The sequence below is a fragment of the Cyprinus carpio genome, chromosome A13 (assembly GCF_018340385.1).
Source record: "Cyprinus carpio isolate SPL01 chromosome A13, ASM1834038v1, whole genome shotgun sequence".
In the NCBI taxonomy this organism is placed as follows: Eukaryota; Metazoa; Chordata; class Actinopteri; order Cypriniformes; family Cyprinidae; genus Cyprinus; species Cyprinus carpio.
In genome coordinates this window covers 8,377,678-8,398,360 of record NC_056584.1, presented here as the reverse complement: position 1 = coordinate 8,398,360, position 20,683 = coordinate 8,377,678, and the positions used below count along the sequence as shown (strand labels likewise).

Sequence of the window (20,683 nt, the reverse complement as noted above, 5' to 3'; positions counted from 1 at the left end):
CAAGTTACTGAAGGTGAAGGGGGTTAAGGAAGGAGGTTGATTCTGATTGGTTGAGCCGCGTTCGAAGCTGTTGTAAATTACACTACAAACCACTGATCTATATATTCTCTATAAGTACTACAAACATACACCTTTGTTTACTTCCGTGTGTTGCTCAACGACCACTTTGTTGGAACCACAGCTGTTTCTGAGGAACTACATTGTTTGGTGGAAGAATACTGTTTTTATTGATATCATTACACTTTATTTGCTCTGTTTTATTCTGTGAAACCTTACTACGTATGTGGAATAACCGTTTTATAAAAGCAATAAGCCCCGTGAAGCTGTGGTTTACAGTGAATTTATAACAGCTACGGGAGTAACAGCTAACAATGCCCCTTAGCTGTTATACATTCACTGTAAACCACGGCTTCACAGGGCTTATTGCTTTATTATAATAACAGTTCTATTAGCAATTTTGGGATTTATATAGGCCTACATGGATAGATAGAGTGCATAACCATTGTGGAAACAGTATTCACTGACTGTTTTAAAATTTTAGTACTATTTATGTATTTTTATACATATTTTAAAGTAGTTTATTTGTATATTTTTAGTTTTTTAGTAATGTTTGCTTTTTTATTTGTGTGTTTTTGTCATTTTTATTTTATTTATTTTTTAAATTTTTTAGTTTATTTTTAGTATTTCAGTACTTAAACTTTTTTTAAAGTTAGTTGCCAGGGCAACATTTCTCATTTTTGTTTAGTTTTTCATCTTGTATTTATATTTAAATTTATTTCAAAAACTGTGATAGTTTTGGTTTTAGTTCATATCAACATGTTTGTCATGTAACAGACTCTTAGTACTTGATTTCACACTATTTATTAACAAATATGCAGGGAGGTAAGGGCGATCCACAGAGACATTGTTCATTTCCATCCCAGACAGCAGGCAGTGATTAAATATGCCACTTCTGCTCCACTAATTCATTCACTTTGAAATTCTGCTGCCGAGCAGAGTGCATCTTTTTCTGTTAAAGGGCCACATTGTTTTCACAGGACTTTGGCCTCATTAGCAGGAGTAGATGCTCAGTGTGGGGGAGGGGAAACCGGCCACAGAGACATTGTGTCTTTCTGTCCATAATGATGTGACACAGTCAATTTGGAGATGCTTTTGTTGATTGGGGGTGCCAGCAAAACATGTGGCATTTTCTTCTTCTTATGTGTCCTTCAAAATGTCATTATCCATGCATGCATGTGTCTCACCTAGGTCTTCCCTGCCATAATGGACCATGTATTTCACGATGAGTCTCACAGTTAGACAATTCTGTCTTACTTTTTTGTGAATATTTTGCCAGACCGTGTCAACTTGCAGTTTCAACAAAGTATGGAAAACCTGTTGTCTTCTGTTCTTCTTGGGATTCCCTAATGCATCCGTTCCCAGGGATGAAGGTGCTGCGACATCAACTACGTGAGTATTAAGAACTGAGCGAGCCTCCGGGCTCACGTAGCCTGGGCTGAAGGCTTATCAGAGGCTAAGCCAGAGGGGAAAAAAACAGTAAAGCTAGTCTCCAACGATCAGAGGTACAGGCACAAGGCCATCTGTCCATTCTCTGAATACAACTGACAACAAAGGAGGGCAACTCCGCACTCAGGGAATCATACACACTCTGAAGCCTCAAACGTGAACTCATCCTGGACTGACAAAGAAAGAAGAGTTGGATAAGAATTTAAGTGGCATCTTTCACGCTGTCTCAACCTCCATCGCTTCTCAGGTCAGTTTGCTAACTTCAACCCAAAGCTGCTCGTCACGCTCAGGGACTTCAATAGGACAGGAACAAATAGGCATATTAATGCTTTTCTGGCAGCAACAGTGCTCTTGTTTCAACTTTGACAAAAGGAAAACTGTTATATCTTTCATATACATTATGCATATTATGTGACTGTATATACACTATATGACACTTTATATCCTTGTTTATGCATTTACATATAATAATGCAGTATAACACTATATCTATACAAATATAATTTATAGCTAAATTATGTTAATGTTAATAATACACACACATATATATATATAAATTATGTTCATGTAAATACATATAAAAGTCATTCTAGTTCTGACGCTACATAGACTAACACTTGTTAAAGTTGTTTATAAATTTTCATATATTTATAATAATGCAATATAACTAAATCTAAGCAAATATAATTTATAAAGGTATATATGTGTTTGTATACACATACATACCTATCTATAAATAAATAAAATAAATCTAAATTACGTTGAGGTTAATACATATAAATGTCATGTTTCAAAAATAATGCTCTAGGTTTGGGCTGTAATATTACATATTATTATTGAATGGACCTATTTATTTACAGACTTTTGGTAATATATCAAAATAAGCGTTTTTTTTTTTTATTATTATTAAATTTAGTTTGAATAGTTAATTGCAGTGTATTGAATTCACAATAGTATACCATGTAAACAAAAACAATGACAAAGGCTTGGCCATTACAAACAGAATGATCATTTCTGAACACTAATCTGACCCACCATTTACATTGCACATTAACATTTCAATGGTAGTTGCATAAATTATTTAAATTCCTGATTCATAAACACATTTGACATTTGAAAAACAACGTGTGTGATATCTATATTGGGGCTTATTAGTGCTATGCTATATGATGGCAGAATGCTTTCAGATGCCTGTTGACAAGCTTTGGAAGGACAGAAATGGGTCAAATGGGTTTTAGCATTATCCAAACAAATCCGGGCCTACAGGATTAGACAGGATGGTAGCAGTGTGTTTGATGCATTTACCTGATGAAACAGCACTGAACTAATATCCACACAAAAGAACAGGCTTTTTACACCGTTTGTTATTATTTCATATTAAGAATGCTGAATCTATAACTCACTGCGTAACTTCCACATAAGGAGTCTTGTTCATGATTAAAATTGAATTCTCTGTCTTTGAGAATGCTTTAACAAATAACCCTCTTACTGGCTTCGATATTAAACAGAAGCAAAACAACTAATTATATACACAGTATAACATTTGTTTCTCTTCTAGTCTATTTTATCTCTTTAGCAAGTCCCTCTGCTGCTGGAGTGTCATGGAAAGAGGGACCACATTTCATTTAACAGCTAATGTAAGTCTGAAAACATTTCAAAAGCAGTAGTTTTCAAAGAGACCTAACAAATGAAAGCACTGGGACTCAATTAGAATAGATGTCTTTGTGTTCTCACTTAAATAAAGAAAATGCATTCATTTATTGCTCGTAGCTGCAGGGCCTCATTAGAGGAATATGAGGACTGGATAAGGCATTATTAAAGGGAAATTTAAGACAATCTCCTAACTCTTCCTCTGATCTAGCACTGCCTTATTTTTTAGTTTTTGCTCATGAATGTGCTCTGTGATCTCATCTGGCTTAGAATCGATTTAGATGGCGATAAGCTCGGTTTTAAAGTGAGGAATGTGGGAACAGACGACTCTCTGATAAATTAATGGGCCTTGTTAGACATGGTCACACAAACGTCACTTGATCCAAAGGCCTGGAAAGACACAAGTGGCTCTTTTTGAGTCTTATCAAACACGGTCACACCATTTCTATTAAAGCAGAGCCATTAGAGAGGTTAGAGGCAGGACCCCGCTCACCCGCCTGAAGGGAAATAATGCCCAACTTAATGTCAGAGCACAGCAACAGGTACCTGCAGCCAAACAAAATAAACACATGACCGAATAGACATTTATGGCTAATAAAGGTAATAGCAAGGATTATGAGTTAGCAAGACTGAAATGTTTGCTCACTGAAATTCATCTCATATCTTTTCTGACTGAACTGGTAAATTTGTCTGTTTGTGTGCACAGAGACAGTCTGTTTGAAGCATCTAGACCCAAGAGAAGAATGAATATGAATGAGAAGGAGGGAGGAGTATGTGAGGGAGGGCTAAATGTCACCCTCACCATCCGCCTACTAATGCATGGCAAGGTAAGACACATCTCAGATCCTCACAGAGCTGTGCTTGTTTTGTATTCAGCCTTGATTTGCAAGTGGATCCAGTCAAGCAATGAAACCAATACTTGAAAAAGATTTATGAGTAATGATCATTATAGATTATAGATCCTCAGTGTAATTGATTATAAAATGTTGTCTTTTAGATAACATCATCAGAAATAGTACTGACAGCATACAGTGGTACAGTATATAGTTGTCTGGGTCTGAAATAATGTCACAATCTTATAAAATTTATTCCTGTGATGAAAAGCTGAATTTTCAGTGTCACATGATCCTTAGGAATCATTCTAATATGCTGATTTGGTGCTCAAGAAACATTTCTTATTATCAATGTTGAAAACAGTTGTGCTGCTTAATATTTTTGTGCAAACCATGACAAAGTATCATTCAATATTTGGGGGTTAAAAAAGGGTTGAACATACGTGCACTTACCTGTACTTACAGTGTACATACATAAGTACTGGAAAATAATGACATGGGTTAGGGTTAGGTTTAGGAGTAGATTCAGGGTTAGTATCTAATTATTGCCCAGGTATTGTAATTACTATAACAAGTACATAGCATGCACATGCGGAACAGGACTGTAAAATAAAGTGAAGTAAAGTAAAAAAAAAAAAAAAAATTAGATTAATACTTTTATTCAGGAAGCACACATTAATTTGATTAAATGTGACAGTAAAGACTTTTATAATGTTACAAAAGATTTATATTTCAAATAAAATTCTAATTCAAATAAATGCGCTTTTGATCTTTATAATCATGAAATAATCCTTTAGAAATGTATTAGTTTCTATAGAAATATTAAGCAGCAAAAATAGTTTTCATTGTAATAAGAACATATTGACAGCTACACTTCTTGTCACTTTATGCTGTCAATAATCTGTCTAATTTTGTCATCTAAAAGAAAACACTAATGCAATCATTTAGATTAATCAAGATTTTGTTTGTTTTTTGTGTGTCTAGGAGGTTGGAAGTATCATTGGGAAGGTAAACTATTATCAGTATTATCCTGATAATTGCATTATTGAATTACAGTTTTTCTCAGTCGCTTTGGTGCGTTTTTCACATCATCCCTAACATGTGCAAAATAATAAGTGCATTTCTCAGAACAATTTGTACAAACTGCAATATACAATAGATATGTTTCTAAAGCTAGTCAGTCACTAAAAATCCTTAGTACTCTCTCAAAAGTAAATATTTATGCCAACGATCATGTCATGCCATCAGAATGATAAGTCATTGAGTCATTGTTCACGAACAAGCTCGTCAAAATGTTTAGGCATGTTGTCAAAACTGTGTACTTTGACAGTATTACCAGATGTAAACTTAGGCTACAGTTTGGATGACAGTTTACCGTATTGAAAATGCACAAGGCTGCACTTCTATGGCATATATCAATTTCATAAGTACCATTTACATATTACTGTATGTGGTTATTGATTGAAAGAGACAAAAGAGATTTTGTTTTTCATAGCTTTTACTAGTGATACTTTATGAAAGAAAACAACAGAATAATTTACAGTAAAAAAAAAGACAAGGGGCACAAAGGAAAATAAAAACTAAATTAGAAAGAAACACAGGAAACACCCCTAAGGCACAACTTTGCACCCAGCACTGTTCTAGTGCTGTCTCTACACATCCAGACGTTCCTGTCTGTCGGCCCACATATTCTCATCCACATCACACCGGATATTTTCCCTTCCAATGCAACGTGGAAAGAATCTTTTGGAATGCCTTATCCATCCTCTGCAGGCGTTACTGTGATGTCCTCACATGCTGCATCCATTGCAGCCAGCAGGGTCATCTGTGTGTGTGGCTGACGATCGTACACCTTCCACCTCCATGCTGAAAAGAACTCCTCGATTGGGTTAAGGAATGGTGAATAAGGTGGGAGGAATTCTATGAGCATCCTCGGGTGGGTCACAAACCATTGCCTTATGATTGTTTGATCGATGGAAACTCACATTATACAAATGACCACATACTTTGGCAAATCCTCGCTAAATAGACCCCTCTCATCATCAGGGATGAAAGCCCTGTAGAGAGTCTCTAAAAAGCTGTTTAGTAGATGCTGGGTGTTGTATGGCCCTATAAGGGGGATATGGGTTAGGACACCATGCTCCGAAATAGCAGCACACATGGTGATATTTCCTCCCCTTTGGCCTGGCAAATCCACAGTAGCTCTGTGACCGATGACATTCCGACCCCGCCTTCTGCATTTGGTCAGGTTGAAGCCAGCCTCATTCACGTATAAAAAGTTGTGAGAGGGTTCACTTGATTCCAACTCCATTATACGCTATATCCCAGAACACACAGTTGAATATTGTTTTGGTAAGGAAGATTAAAATGTACATATATTGCATGTCCTTCCACATCAATGTAAATGTGTACAGTTTATGCTTACTGTACTATGTATCACTATAAAATGTTGCTGTAAATTAGTTGTACATAGATATATGTTTTTTACCTGTACATACTGGTACCGTAGCTCCTTAACTCTGTCCTCATTCCTTTGGAATGGTACACGGTACAGCTGTTTCATACTCATCTGGTTTCCTGTGCAGCACCCTGTCGATGGTTGAGATGCTAACCGTATGGATGTTTTCAAAGACATCGTTGTCTTCTATAATGGTCCTTTGTATTTCCCTGATCTCATAGCATTGTTTCCTCGGACCATGGTGCAAATAGCCTCCTCCTGTTGAGGTGTGAAAAGGCGTCCTCTGCCACCGGTTTGAGGTAATCTTGCGGTCCTATGTAGGGACAAATGCAGTGATGCATCGCACACTTTCACAAAGACAAAAATTATGCGAACACACATTTTACTGTAAAGCATACAGGTGGGTGCATGTAAGGTGCAGTATGTATCTGTATAGAGCATATTTCTGTATGCTGTGAAATACAAGTGGATTACTGTAATGTGAAGCATTATAGGAAGTAAACAGTATACTGCTTATATACAGTAACAGTGCACTGTACATTGGTGGACACACCTGTTCTCTCTTCGAAACGTTTTGAACTATTGAGGACACGGTTGATCTCCCAATATTCGGCTGCACCCTTCAACCCTCTTCAGCCATAGTAAGGCCATGATTGACAACATGGTCTACAATAGTGGCTCTTATGTCATCAGATATGCGCCTATGTCCTCTTCTGCCTCTTCCTCTGTTTTGCCTTCCACCACGCATCCTTGCTCCTCTTCTTCCTCCTCTTGGCTGTTGACCCTGTTCGTTTCCTGGTCCATCCATTATTGGTAAATTGCAACTCTGTGCTGTGGTCTGTCTATATATGATTCCCAGTTGATTGTTCATGAGATGCACCTTTGACAACTGGTTGATTGGTTGATTGAACAACACTTTACATTCCTTGAGTGAGGGTCAATTTCACCTGCACAATTCATCAATTCACGTTTTTGTACAAAAGGTCTAATAGAAATGTGTAAAACTATGCTTGACAGCTTATGACAAATAGTTCAACAATTCTGCATGTAATGGCTTATGCAAGGAACTAATGCCTAGATGTTTTGAGGGGTAAGACTATTGCAAAGAGAACTATATAATACATTTTGAGCAACATGACATTAGCAACTGATAATGTAGGAAACCCACAGATAAATGTGCATAATCAATTGGATGAATGTACAAAAGCAATCGCAACTTGTTCAAAAGAATGAGAATCTGGTTTTATGATGTGTATAAATTACTAGATGATGTGGAGTTTGTACAAGTAGTTTTGAGAATTTCTTTTCTGATTTGAGAAATGCACCAAAGCAACTGAGAAAAACTGTAAGCATAACTTTGGGTCTTTATTCTTTGGCATTCCTAAGCACTTTTTACTGTGTTTAAAAATGGCTAACAATCTAATTATAATCTGCTATGATTTTCCTCTTATTTTGTTTTAGAAAGGAGAGACTGTCAAAAAAATGAGAGAGGAAGTAAGTGCTACATTGATCTTCATGATCAAATAGGACTTTCATTTAATTCTGAATATCAAAAGCTTATTTTATATTTCACATACTAAAGTTTTTAACTTTTTTTTTTTATAAACTATGGACTGTTGCCTTGATATTATATGCAGTGCATAATTCTGACAAGCTGTGTAAAGATGAAATTCATTTGGGTGGCCACATGTATATCGAAAATTAGACAGCAGAAAACAGCCTGGAATCATTTTCAGTTTGAGCAAAATCATCTTATTATCTGCATGATCAGTTCAATGGTATTTAACTGGCAGAGAGTGCAAATGTAAGCCTACAGGAGAGACTGATCAATTAAATGTAATGCAGCACAAAAACTCTGCTTTTCTCTGTGGATTTAGAGTGGAGCCCGCATTAATATATCTGACGGTTCCAGTCCAGAGCGCATTGTCACCATTACCGGATCATCTGAAGTCATCTTCAAAGCCTTCGCCATGATCGCAGAGAAATTTGAGGAGGTGGGTGGGATTTTCCCAGTAATAAGCGTTAATGTTAAGGGTGATTTGATGCATTTTAGTACACTGCAAAAATATTAATGTGGATTTACATGGCAACTATTTGCCATACTTTCACATTGATTTTACAGTAGTAGTTATACAATTTATTACAGTAACATTATTACTGAATACAGTGAATTCACAGTGAACAGGAGCCGGAAATGGGTTATATAAAAGTAGTATGCTATTGAATCACAAATGTCGGTGTCTGCATTATAGTGATCTTGTATATTTAGACATTAACTGTAATAGTGTGATGTCCACAGTAATACGCCTGCAATGCATCCATTAATTATGTGGTTGCATTCTTTTTTTTTTTTTTACTGTTTGATATATTATGCTTGGCTACTTGTTCATTTTAAATTATGTTTACTTTTAAGATTACTTTTTAATTTTTAGAGGTAATGGGTTTTAAATGCAGAGACAACAACAACTTATCTCACCACAATAGCATTGCTAAACCCTCCTCCATTAACTGTTCATAAAATTATAATATTTCTATTACTTATAATGTTGATGCGTATAGTGAAGTTTGAGTAATGAGTCAATCACTTGCTTTGTATTCTCCATGTTGCACAGTGCAACCAATTGTGTTCTGTAAAACAACACCATTACACTGGCTTTTAATGAAATGAATTAAAAGTAAATTAGGTCCCAGCCAAAGAAAATGCTAATGGTGACTTAACAACTATTGCCAACTATTAACACTTTGTTATTTTCTTATTACATTTATTTAGTTTAACATTTTTTATATTGCACAGCAAATTAGTCAGTATTTTATTTCATTTCAAAAACTGTCAACTTGTATTCCTGCAATAGTTTTTTCTACCATATATACTTGTTTTTATTTCAAAATGACACAATGACTTGACACAATTGCGCTTCTTTGTGATGCATATGCATCTCTTTCAGGATATCCTGGCATCCATGATCAACAGCACTGTGACAAGCAGGCCTCCTGTGACACTGCGCCTCGTCTTCCCCGCCAGTCAGTGCGGTTCACTCATTGGCAAAGGAGGCTCGAAGATCAAAGAGATCAGAGAGGTAGATATTCTAGGTAGAAGTTTAATTGTTGGCAGATGCGCCGGGTTTGTAATGCAGGTCACAGCGGCTCCCAGATGATGCACGGAATGATCCGTTAAACAATTAGTTTCCGTTTCCTCAGCGGCAGGCAGAAACACTTAACATCAGCATGATTGATTGTCCTCATCAAGTTAGATCTTTTTATTCCTGAGCACAGGGGGCCGCTCGATTCATGCTTCCGCTAAATCCCCACGTTATGAGACGGCTGCAACCCTGAGCTGTAATTTTGTAAACTCTTGAACTCACTCACTTTTCCTAAAACTTATCTATTCATGGCTTTCATTGATGGAAAACCAAGCAATTCATCTCAAAAGTGAAACCATTCATTTTCATTTAGCTGTTGAAATTGACATGAGGACAGTGACTTTTGCTCGAAGGCTTTGTTTTTTATTTGGCTGGTGGATCACATTGAATAAATATAGCTGTCCTCACCGCTGAGGGCTGTGAGGGGTGAACTGGCTGCTTTTATTCCCAGTTGCTATGAATGTCTAGGACAGGACGGCCCACCAAGGCCTAAATAGAGTAATATTTATATACAGTATCCAAATAGCTTGACCTAAATAACTAGCCAGACGATAACAATGTCAGTTCTAGACATGAGAATAGCTGTAATACCAAAAGGGACTGTATGGCACACTTTTTTGCTATTCACTTGGAAAAAAATTATAATAATAATCTTACAAACTCCTCAGTGCTGAGATGGAAAACGTTTCAAACTTTTGATCAGTTATCTAGTTATTTTTTAATTAGTGGTTGTATTGCAGTTGTGTTAATGCATGGATGTGGAGTGACCTTCTCCTTTTAAATGTCACTACTGAAAGAAATATGAATGATGTCATTTGTGGCTTTTCTAATCATCCTGTCCAGCATGTGTTGATTAAAAGTGTTGCTGTGTGTCAGAGCACAGGTGCCCAGGTCCAGGTGGCAGGAGATCTCCTGCCTGACTCGACTGAGAGAGCCGTGACCATCTCAGGCACCCCCCACGCAATCACACAATGTGTGAGACACATCTGCACCGTCATGCTGGAGGTCTGTGAGAGCGTCCGCTTTTTATTTGAAAATCGGTGCAATTATGCACAATTTCCCTTATGCGTAAAATGTTATTTCAAGTGGGGAATATTTTTCAGGTCTATTTCTCCTTCACACTTCATTTGTATGCACTTTCAGCGCATGTACTACATGTTAAATGTTCTTGTTTGCTTCATTAGTAACCAGCATCCAACCTTGGATGCCTTTGTTTTGCAGGATTTTCCCTGGCCCGCATTAACTTTGGGCTTTGAACAGTAAAATCCAGTGAGGCTTAACAGAGTTCTAGACGCATACTGCCTAAACGCCTTTGCTTTTGTCCTGACTGTGCTTGTCTTCCTAATTTAGTCTCCACCTAAAGGAGCCACCATTCCGTACCGACCCAAACCCACCGCGGGTGGCAGCCACACAGTGTTGTCGCAACCTCATGCTGCGTCGGTGAGTTCTCCATCTATCTCTTAATGCAGAAACCATACAATCGAAACAGCCCTTCGCAAGTATTAATGATTCCATAGTTCCCTGCAGTCACAGTGGGACGCTCTCAGTGTGGATATTTACACTACTGATTAGACTGAGATCAGCTGGTGGAATAAATCTCACCTCCAGATCCAATCAGTGATACAGTCACCAGTGGGGCCATTGGACCATGCCAAGTGTTCTTAAACATGCAGATCAGACTTGCTTTGAATCACTCAATTGGAAAGCTTGTAACTAATCATAAATACAGCTGTATATAGCTGGACTAAACAATTCGTTCATCAGTATTCCATTCTATTCTATTGTTCTCATCTTGTGAAATACGTACTCTTAAGGGTGTGTAATGTAAGTTTTGACCCTTTATTTTTGACTTCACCTCTTGGTATGTTGTCAAAAGGGCTTCTGTTGCTCATTTGACTGATCATGATGACATTTAGTTTGACTAAGGTGAGAAATGCAAAGGCTAGTTGTCCATATAATGAAAAATCATGACAACTACATCTGGTCTCTGGAAGATTAAAATGCAAAGAAACAATTTAGTTCTGTATTTGTTGCTGTGTGTGATGATGATAGCATGGAATGTTCATGTGATGCCCCCTTGTGGTTACATTAAGAAGAGCTTAACATATTTCAGTCATAATTCCACCTGGCAGTATTAATTATGTTAATAACAAAGTAGACTCAAGTAGACAGACTTTGACTTGGTGTAAAGTCTGGTCCACTTTGCAGCTTATTCTGGCCAAGAGCCACTTACGAACGCTTAAACATGAACAAAGCAGCCAACCACTGTTCGTTTTGTTTTACGTGTTCTTTAGGGGTGAGTTTATATGAAATTAATTATTTCATATAAACTACTATTGACTGTCACCCAATAACTAACTCAAAATATGGCCCAGAAATCTCGCCAAATGCAGAAACCTGATGAGCAAAATTTACTGATTATTTCACACAGCAAAATAGTTTTGCTTGTGGACAACTACTAGAAGTTTTGAAGCCACTAACCATTTCTTCTTCACAAGTGTTTATATTATCAACGTGGTACACTATTTTATTTGATAAAATCCTTTTAACCCCAATTGTTACAATTTGCATTGCATTTTAGCGATCGGCTTTCAGTTTATGATTTTCATAAAGGCTTTCTAGGTTTTTATGAAATATGCATTAAATGGACTGTGGGTGTTCCATGGGTGTGCCATATCATCTAAGACTGTGACTAATGACCAATCTGCAAATAGGCAGCTGTTATCTGTACTAACCTAAACCTAAACGTGTTATCTGTTCCACAGGCATTTGCTATTCCAGGACAGTTTGCCATTCCAACCCAAGACGTGAGTGTTAGTCACACAGGCTGATCAGTATCATTCACAGCACACTGCAGTCCCCCAGCCACATCCCACCCCTTACATAACCAAAATTCTCCCACTGCATTCCTAACACCTAAGTGCCGATATCCCTGATATGGTCTCTGCCTATGACCGCTTCTTTAATATCTAATATCACTAACACTTGTTAGTCCTTAGTTATTTAATATCCCTGGTTAAGACACAAGTAAACAATATTTGTTAACTGAACCATTCATATGTCAATGCCATAATTATAAAGGTTAAAAGGCAGTACTGTATTAACAGAGCCCTAAATTTTATGGTTAGGTTTTTTATTTTTAAATCCTAAACCTATGTAGTAAACTTCTGAAATTAATTACTGTTCACCATACAGGCAAACCATGTTAAACCGTTCATCTTACAGATTCCATTCTGTGGAAGCCAGAGTAAAAAATCTAAATAATTGTGGGATAAAGTTGAAGTAGATAAAATTTGTCAAATACTGTATATACAGTGTAGTCGCAGGTATGAAAAACAAGTTGCAATTGTGAGATATTAAGTCCCATTGCAAGATAAAGTCACAATTTGACATACAGTATAAAGTTAAATTGCAGTTGCAAGATTTAAAGTTGATGCGAGATATACTGTAAAGCTGCAGGAATGAAAAACAAAGTCACATTTGTGATATATAGCCAAATTGTGAGATTTAGTCACATTATCACATAAGAAGTAAAGCTGCCATTGCAAGATTTTAAATCAATGAGAGATAAACAGATGCAATTGTGAGATTTAAAGTCAATGCAAAACATACAGTAAAGTCGTGTTTATGATAAACAAGAGATTTAAAGTCAGTGCAATAAAAACACAGGTATAAAATATATAAATGATAGAAGGTTCAGTATTAAAAATTACAACCAAATGTGATGATGTAATCATAATATTTGCATACTGTACTGATACTGTTGTGATTGGTCTTCTTTCTTATATCAGTTTTCATTCTGATTTGTGATTGGTCTTGCATGTAACACATGTAACACTACACTGCATTGTCACACAGTCTGTTAATTCTCACAGACAGCTGGCAGAAAACCAGACGTGTGTCATGACAACAGCTTCATTTCACATACAAACACACCTTTAACTTGAACACGATTCTTTTCCCGCCTCTCAAGCAATTAAATTCCCTTAAGGAAATGCAAATCTAGTTTTTTGATCTCCTTATTTGGGAGAAGTGGACGGTAAGTCTAAAGGGGGACCTGATAACTAATCTAATTTTGAGACTTGAATTGGGTGCCATTCTGTCTGTAGATGTGAGTGTCCTCTGAAATAATTCCATTTTGATTGGCTAGTTCTAACCTCCTTCCTGCCCCCGCAGTTGACCAAGCTTCACCAGTTGGCTATGCAGCATATCCCCTTTACCTCCCTTGGGCAGAGCAACCCCACCTTCCCTGGTACGTACCCAGAGATCCCAAGGGAAGTCTGTCTCTCCCTTTGTCTGTCTCTCTGCCTGTCTTTCTCTCGATCTGTCTCTTTCCCTCTCCACTCTTTCATCTGTTGTGTCTGACCACCTCTGTCTCATGCGTTCACCACCGCATGTTCTGCTTTTCCACTCTGAAGAAAATGAGGGTGAAGCCATTTTTGTGGTAAGGTAATAAATATCATAACACTGCCAACATAATGCTGCACATGCCGTGCCATGATACAACCACTAACCAGTCCTGATAGCTCTAGATATTCTGCGTTCGGATGCCAGCCGCTGATGGCTCCATTGAGATGTTGTAGAAATCTCCAAATGTGTCATGTCACCATAACAACAGCATCATGACGGCTATGTGATGCATATGTGTCACCCCTTTCTCTTCTTATATGTGAAGTTGTCAAGAAGGCTTTCATTCGTTTAACATTCTTCCCCCCTCACATCCTCCACAAAGCCCCTAACCTGTTCAAACCGGCAGCATTTTCCTAAGCAAACCTGAAGCCCACTCTCACAACAGCCCACATTTATCATGACAAACAGATTCTGCACATTACAAGTGCCAGCCCATAATTATTACCATGGAAATAGGGAGTTGAAGAAAGACAGGCTCTCCACAGACGTTGCCGATAATGTGCGCTATTTGGAAATGCATTTATGGGTGTTTTTGAATCTCAGGCAGCCATGAATTAAACAGGAATTCATTCATGACTCACCCGCTGTAACAACCGTAATGCTTTCATCCACTGTGTAATTTTAATGTGATATTTTTCGATTTTATTTGAGCAGTCTCAGCGGCAGTGTAGCAATGTCAATGGCAAAAATGTTTGTTTTTTCAAGCTGTTGAGTTGTGCTTACCTTCCCATTTCCCTGCTTAGGTCTGGAGGCCTCCATTGTGATCACTTCTCATGAGCTCAGCATACCTAATGATGTAAGTTATATTATATGTCCTACACATTTAACATAAAATAATACAGTTAACTTGAGGCAAAATGTTTGTGGCAGTTCATGTTAAATTAGATGCTGTTATTGCCGTGAACACTGGCCCCAAAAAGTATATGGACATTTAAGGTCACATTTAAACTGTATGATTGTCATTACATTAGATCAAGTGAAAAGTATTAATAAGTTAGAATGACAAATTATGCTAGCATAACCTTTATTAAGACATATTTTCAAATGTACACTATCGTTCAAAAGGATGGTATTTAAAATATATATTTTTTAATGATTTTTTAAGTATCTTATGGTCACCAAGGCTGCATTTATCTGATATAGAAATACAACAAAACAGTAATATTGTGAAATATATTTACAATTTGAAATTGTAACTGTTTATAATGTATTTTAAAATATAATTTATTCCTGTGATGTGAAGCTGAATTTTCAGCATCATTACTCCAGTATTCAGTGTTGATTACAGTAATCTGTTATTCAGCACCCACTTGTAGAATCTATTTAGTAAAATTCAAGGCATGCCATACAGTAGAGGAGAACAACTTCCATGTCCTAGAGGTTCACTCTCAGCCTCCTTAGACTTTTAATGTCCAGATGTTGTTTGCCCCTCACCCGTCTGTCTCTCAGCTCATAGGCTGCATCATTGGCAGACAGGGCAGTAAGATCAATGAGATTCGCCAGATGTCTGGTGCCCAGATCAAAATTGCCGGGGCCACAGACGGTTCGGCAGTGCGCCACGTCACCATCACAGGCTCCCCAGCCAACATCAGCGTGGCACAGTACCTCATCAGTGCGAGGTAAGACCTTTCCGCTCACATTTTAAAGCATAGTTCAGCCAAAAATGATGTTATTCCGAACCCGTATGATGTTTTTCTTCTGTGGAAATTAAAGGGAGAATTTTTGTTCAAGCAGCGCTTTTCCATACAATTCCATACAGTTCATAGTGATCATATGAGTCAAACTCCAAAAAAAAAGACAAATTATAAAAGCAGCATAAAACTAGCCCATATGCACTACAGTACTGTACAGTAATATATAAATATATACTTATACTATATATATATATATATATATATATATATATATATATATATATATATATATATATATATATATATATATATATATATATATAAATTAATACTTTTATTCTCCAAGGACACTACAAATTGATCAAAAGTTACAGTAAAGACTGTTTCAGAGGGGAAAAAAATCAGGGTTTCCACAAAAAGCACCACATTCAGAAGCACCATAACTGAAAATAATATGAAATGTTTCTTGAGCAGCAAATCAGCATATTAGAATGATTTCTGAAGGATCATGTGACACTGAAGACTGATTGAATTCTGATTTGCATAACAGGAACAAATTCAAACAGAAAACATTTTAAGTTGAAATAATATTTCACAAAATTACTGTTTTTACTGTTTGTGATCAAATAAATGCAACCGTAGTGAGCATTTTTAGCTGTTTCAAAAATATAAAGAAATCTTAGCGATTCAATCATTAATATAAGATTAATGATTGAATATATATCAAACCTATTTTTGATTTAAGAGTTACATTTGATCTATTTCTATTTTGGAATATTGTGAAAGTTGAGTAAGAGCAGCCAGTACATTCTAAAAATATTTCTTCTTACACAGAAAAAAGAAAGTCATGAGTGTGAATAAACATGCTGACAAAACTTTCATTTTTGGATGAACTATCCACGGTCTGTTTTACGTAATGGTGTAATACAAAGGAATTAGATAGCAGTCATATGGTCTGTTTCATCTCACCCATTTGGCACTCCTTTATTATTTCTCATCCAGGCATGTTAAATCCTTATTATTATTCCTTCTTGTAACACATAACATTCCCTAAATTGATTATTCTTTTCTCTATTTCTCTCACCCCCTCCCATGTCACGCTCTCTCCTCTTGTGTGCCCCTGTAACCCCTCTATTAACCCCACACTTGTCCTCATGCCCCTCCTGGTTTGCGTGCATCTGAATGTGTGTTTGCAGTTTAGAGATGGCTAAACTGAGCATCCAGGCAGCGTCGTCCTCCTCATCCAGCACACCTATCGACCTCGGCCTGGGCTTCTCCCAGTCCACCCCCTCCACCTCCACTGCCTCTTCCATGGCCGTCCTGGCTGCTCCCCCCTCTGCTATTAATGTCCACTCCCCCTCGTCCATCCCCAGCGCACACTACACATTGCCTGTTTCCAGCCTGCTTGGCATGAAAACCTTCCCCCTGCTGGCAGTGCACACAGCCACCTCTGCGGGCCTCCCGGCTGGCCTCACACCCTACACCACAAAGATCCCCACATCGTCCAGCATCAAAAAATCAGAGCGGCAGAAGTTTGCCCCATACTGAGTGGCCGTGGTCTTTAAACTCATCAGTAATGTTGTATTTGTTTATGATTCATTAAAGATTATTAAGTAGATTGAAAGTGTTTCTCCCCACCACGCCTATTTATTTATTTTTTATGTTTCTGTGCAATATTTCACAAGCGAGGAATGGTGAGTGCATGACAAGATTAATCGCTCCCTATATTGTCTTCCATTTTATGTGGCGTTTCATTCGGAAGTGTTTGAGATATCCATCTCACACCATATAATTTATCTGACACTGAACCTGTTTTTTTTTTTTTAAGAAAAGCCAAAGCCAGCAAGAACTTGATTTATTGGTACTATGCAGCTCACAGTGTTGTGTGTGTGTTTTATATATAGAAATCTTGGAGTGATCTTTAATGTGCTGATTAGAATGACTGTCATCACTGTTATTGTATCACAGTTCAATATACAAAGTCATTTAAAAGAGAGTGTGATGCTCTGCTTCTCATACTGATGTTGTTATTCAGACTTTGACCTACTTTAATAATATTACATTATATCTGAATCATTTTAATTAATACTGCAGAGACACAAAGGAGACATCCTAGTACCAGGGCGCCAGAGCTGGGGACAACGAAAATTGTCCTGGGCCCGGTGATAAGGGGTCCTGCTAAGGCCCTTTTAATGGATGGATGCCAAGAATAACATGACAATCCGTTTGAGAGTGACCCTCATACTAAAATATATTTAGTAGCTCTATATTTTCATGTATTAAAACCTATTTATACTGTGTGAAAAAGAAAATAATAAGTGTGATATTATATTGTTTCCAAAATTAAATAATTGGCTTTTGTATTATCACTGTTAACAGCAAGAATAACTGGAAATATTTACTTTATATTAGGATAACACTGAATCTTTTTTTTTTAACTACTCTAGTATTGTTAGCTGTATAAACCTGAGAAACATTTTCAAATTTATGTGTATAGCGCTTTTCACAATGAATATTGTTACAACTCCAAATAAAAATAGCCTTTGTATTTAATATTTTAAGTTAACATGTCATTCAAAAATTGGGGGTCAGTAAGTATTTTTTTTTAACAACAATGCATTAAATTGATCAAATGTGACAGTAGTGTTACAAAAATATTATATTTCAAATAAATACTGTTCTTTTGAACTTTCTGTTCATGAAAGAATCCTGAAAAAATGTTTCTTGGATAAAAAAAAAAAAAAGAAGTCCAACTGTTTTCAACACTGATAATAGTAGGATCATGAGACACTGAAGACTTGAGTACAAAATATCATTTTGAGTACATCAATATCAAATATTATTTTTTTTTACATTGTAAAACTATTTTGTAATACAGTTTATGACTGTATTTTTGATCAAATAAATGCAGATTTGGCAAGCATAGAAGTAAAAAATGCATACAAGAAAAAAAGTCATACTTTTGAATAGTAGTTTATGTTTTCAATCATTTTTTTTTTTCTCTCTAATTTCCGTGGATCACTAGCACTCGCTCGTAGCCTGTGGGGGCCCCAGGACACCAGCCTGAAAAGCCCTAGTAGAGCCAACACTTTGTGTTTGTAAAATGTTATTTTGTTCTCTCAGCTATGATATCTGATGACACTATGAAACTGTGACACAGCAGACCCATGCTTTTCATGCCCAGCAGGGCTAATTATCAGAAATATAACTGTTTTTAACAATAACTTGATCTGTTCTTCTGTATCTGATTGTGTGTTTTCCTCCTAGGCTGTCCTCAGTGATAGCAAGTCTGAGGCCACAAAAAAAAAAAGTGAAAGTGACATGACATTCAGCCAAGTATGGATTACCCTAAAGCCACAGCGGACTCTTATGGACTCAAGAACTCCTGGCTACATGATGAAAATGGTTTTCGAACTTGAAAACCATACTGTATATTAAATAGATGCGCTGTAACTGTAGTTTTTAAAATGTGTCAACCATTCAGTGTGTTTGTTTTTAGATCGCTTTTTGAAATTCTGTACACATTTTGCGGTTAATGTATGACAAATCAATGTGCTTTTGACATTATATGTAGAATTTAAAAGAGGTTCTTTAATTAAACCACAGCTTTTTATTATTACACAGACTTTCTAGTTTAATTTTATATCCAAAGATGATTTTCGAATACTGACATACTCAGACTTGGCATTGCATTTACAAACCTTTAATGAAATTAAACATTCACTATTTCATTGCATTTCAGCGCCTGACCTGTTGTGATTGAAGTTAAAAGGTAAAAAGCAAAGCGTTTTCATGGTGCTCCAGATGCATATCTGCTTCCTTGAGTCTTTCAATAATACATGCAGTGCTTAAAACAGGGTTATTTCGGTTAACGTAAAATGGTCTCTAAGAACCAGGGAAAGCAGTTTTCATGCACTGTACGTGATTTCTATTTGTTGTAGAGAGCTTATTTTGTTCTTCTTATTCATCATTTGTTTCTGATGGATGTTTGCTGTTTTATAAATGTCATCAGTACGTCACTAGTTTACTGGAGAACAGACACAGTGACAGGCTGAATGCTATTCATCTCAGTCAGACACACAACATAACATTCCCATAGGATCTGTGGATACTGCTCGAACAAACAGTGCATCAAAGCCACTAATTTACATGCATTCGGCATCCACATTCATATAAATATCCATGTTTTCTCACGACTCGTCATGTGCGCTAATAATTTCCCCATAGACATATGAATGCATTATGACATAAGCTTTACCTTTATCATGGATGTTTCACGACAGCCTTCTTTCTAGAGTCCTCTGACTTCCCTATAGAAAGAAAGAAAGAAAGGCCTTCTTGAATATAGATAGTTTCTCTGAACTTTTTACCCTTTAGCAGACATGTCCACAGAGACATCAGTTGGTCCTAGACAATAAACTTTGTCTGGCAAAAATCAGAATGAACTTTTCATCACCCTTGCTTTAAAAACTACATTTTCACAGATACTGCTGGGACAGGTTTCCCTGCAGGTTGCTCAATCATGCATGTGGCCTGAGTGAACCATTACCACACTGTCACTCACTGCATGTAGAGCCCTTGTCCTGTTCTCAGGGAGCAGAGGCCCCATTCAACATTAATAAAATAACTTCTGCTTTTAGAAAAACACTCTCACACTAAGACGTTTGCCAAGCCTTGAGAAATCATCCTTAAGCCTGTCTGCTGGAGGATCTGAATCACATCTGTATGCCAAATACAGGTTCGGAGTAAGGCTGGACTGGATCAATTGTTAATGGGCATGGAAATGTAGTGTCAGAAGGGGACCTCCTCTCTTCTTTACGGAGAGGGTCATGGTGCCAGCAGCTTGTGCTCTGTTGTGAAATGTAGTGTTGTGGACATCTATCCTTGCCTCTTTGTTAATGTTGAATTAATGATTTTCCCCTCTCACCCGATCAAAAATATGATGATGGAAATGGCTTCGACCGACCCTGAATAATCAATTATATTAATGCAGGCCTGTGCTGGATATGAAGAGCATTTCTTTAAAAGGACGTCATCCTCTGGCCTCAAGCA

General features: G+C 37.0%; 1 protein-coding gene across 2 annotated transcripts; it reads left to right on the top strand.

The window, feature by feature from the left end:
- The first annotated feature begins 918 nt into the window (after window positions 1-918).
- Window positions 919-17,249, top strand: LOC109075289 (poly(rC)-binding protein 3-like). Of its 2 annotated transcripts, XM_042768604.1 has the most exons (14): window positions 920-1,753; window positions 3,065-3,143; window positions 3,863-3,983; window positions 4,974-4,997; window positions 7,909-7,941; window positions 8,325-8,441; window positions 9,393-9,524; window positions 10,464-10,592; window positions 10,938-11,027; window positions 12,353-12,394; window positions 13,764-13,839; window positions 14,741-14,793; window positions 15,447-15,616; window positions 16,828-17,249. In XM_042768604.1, the coding sequence occupies exons 3-14, from the start codon at window positions 3,900-3,902 to the stop codon at window positions 17,177-17,179; spliced, it is 1,302 nt and encodes a 433-aa protein (XP_042624538.1). In that variant the 5' UTR covers window positions 920-1,753; window positions 3,065-3,143; window positions 3,863-3,899; the 3' UTR covers window positions 17,180-17,249. The 2 variants fall into 2 exon arrangements, with proteins under 2 accessions (XP_018946762.2, XP_042624538.1); XM_019091217.2 differs by lacking the exon at window positions 3,065-3,143 and having other exon boundaries at window positions 919-1,753.
- The last annotated feature ends 3,434 nt before the right edge of the window (window positions 17,250-20,683 follow it).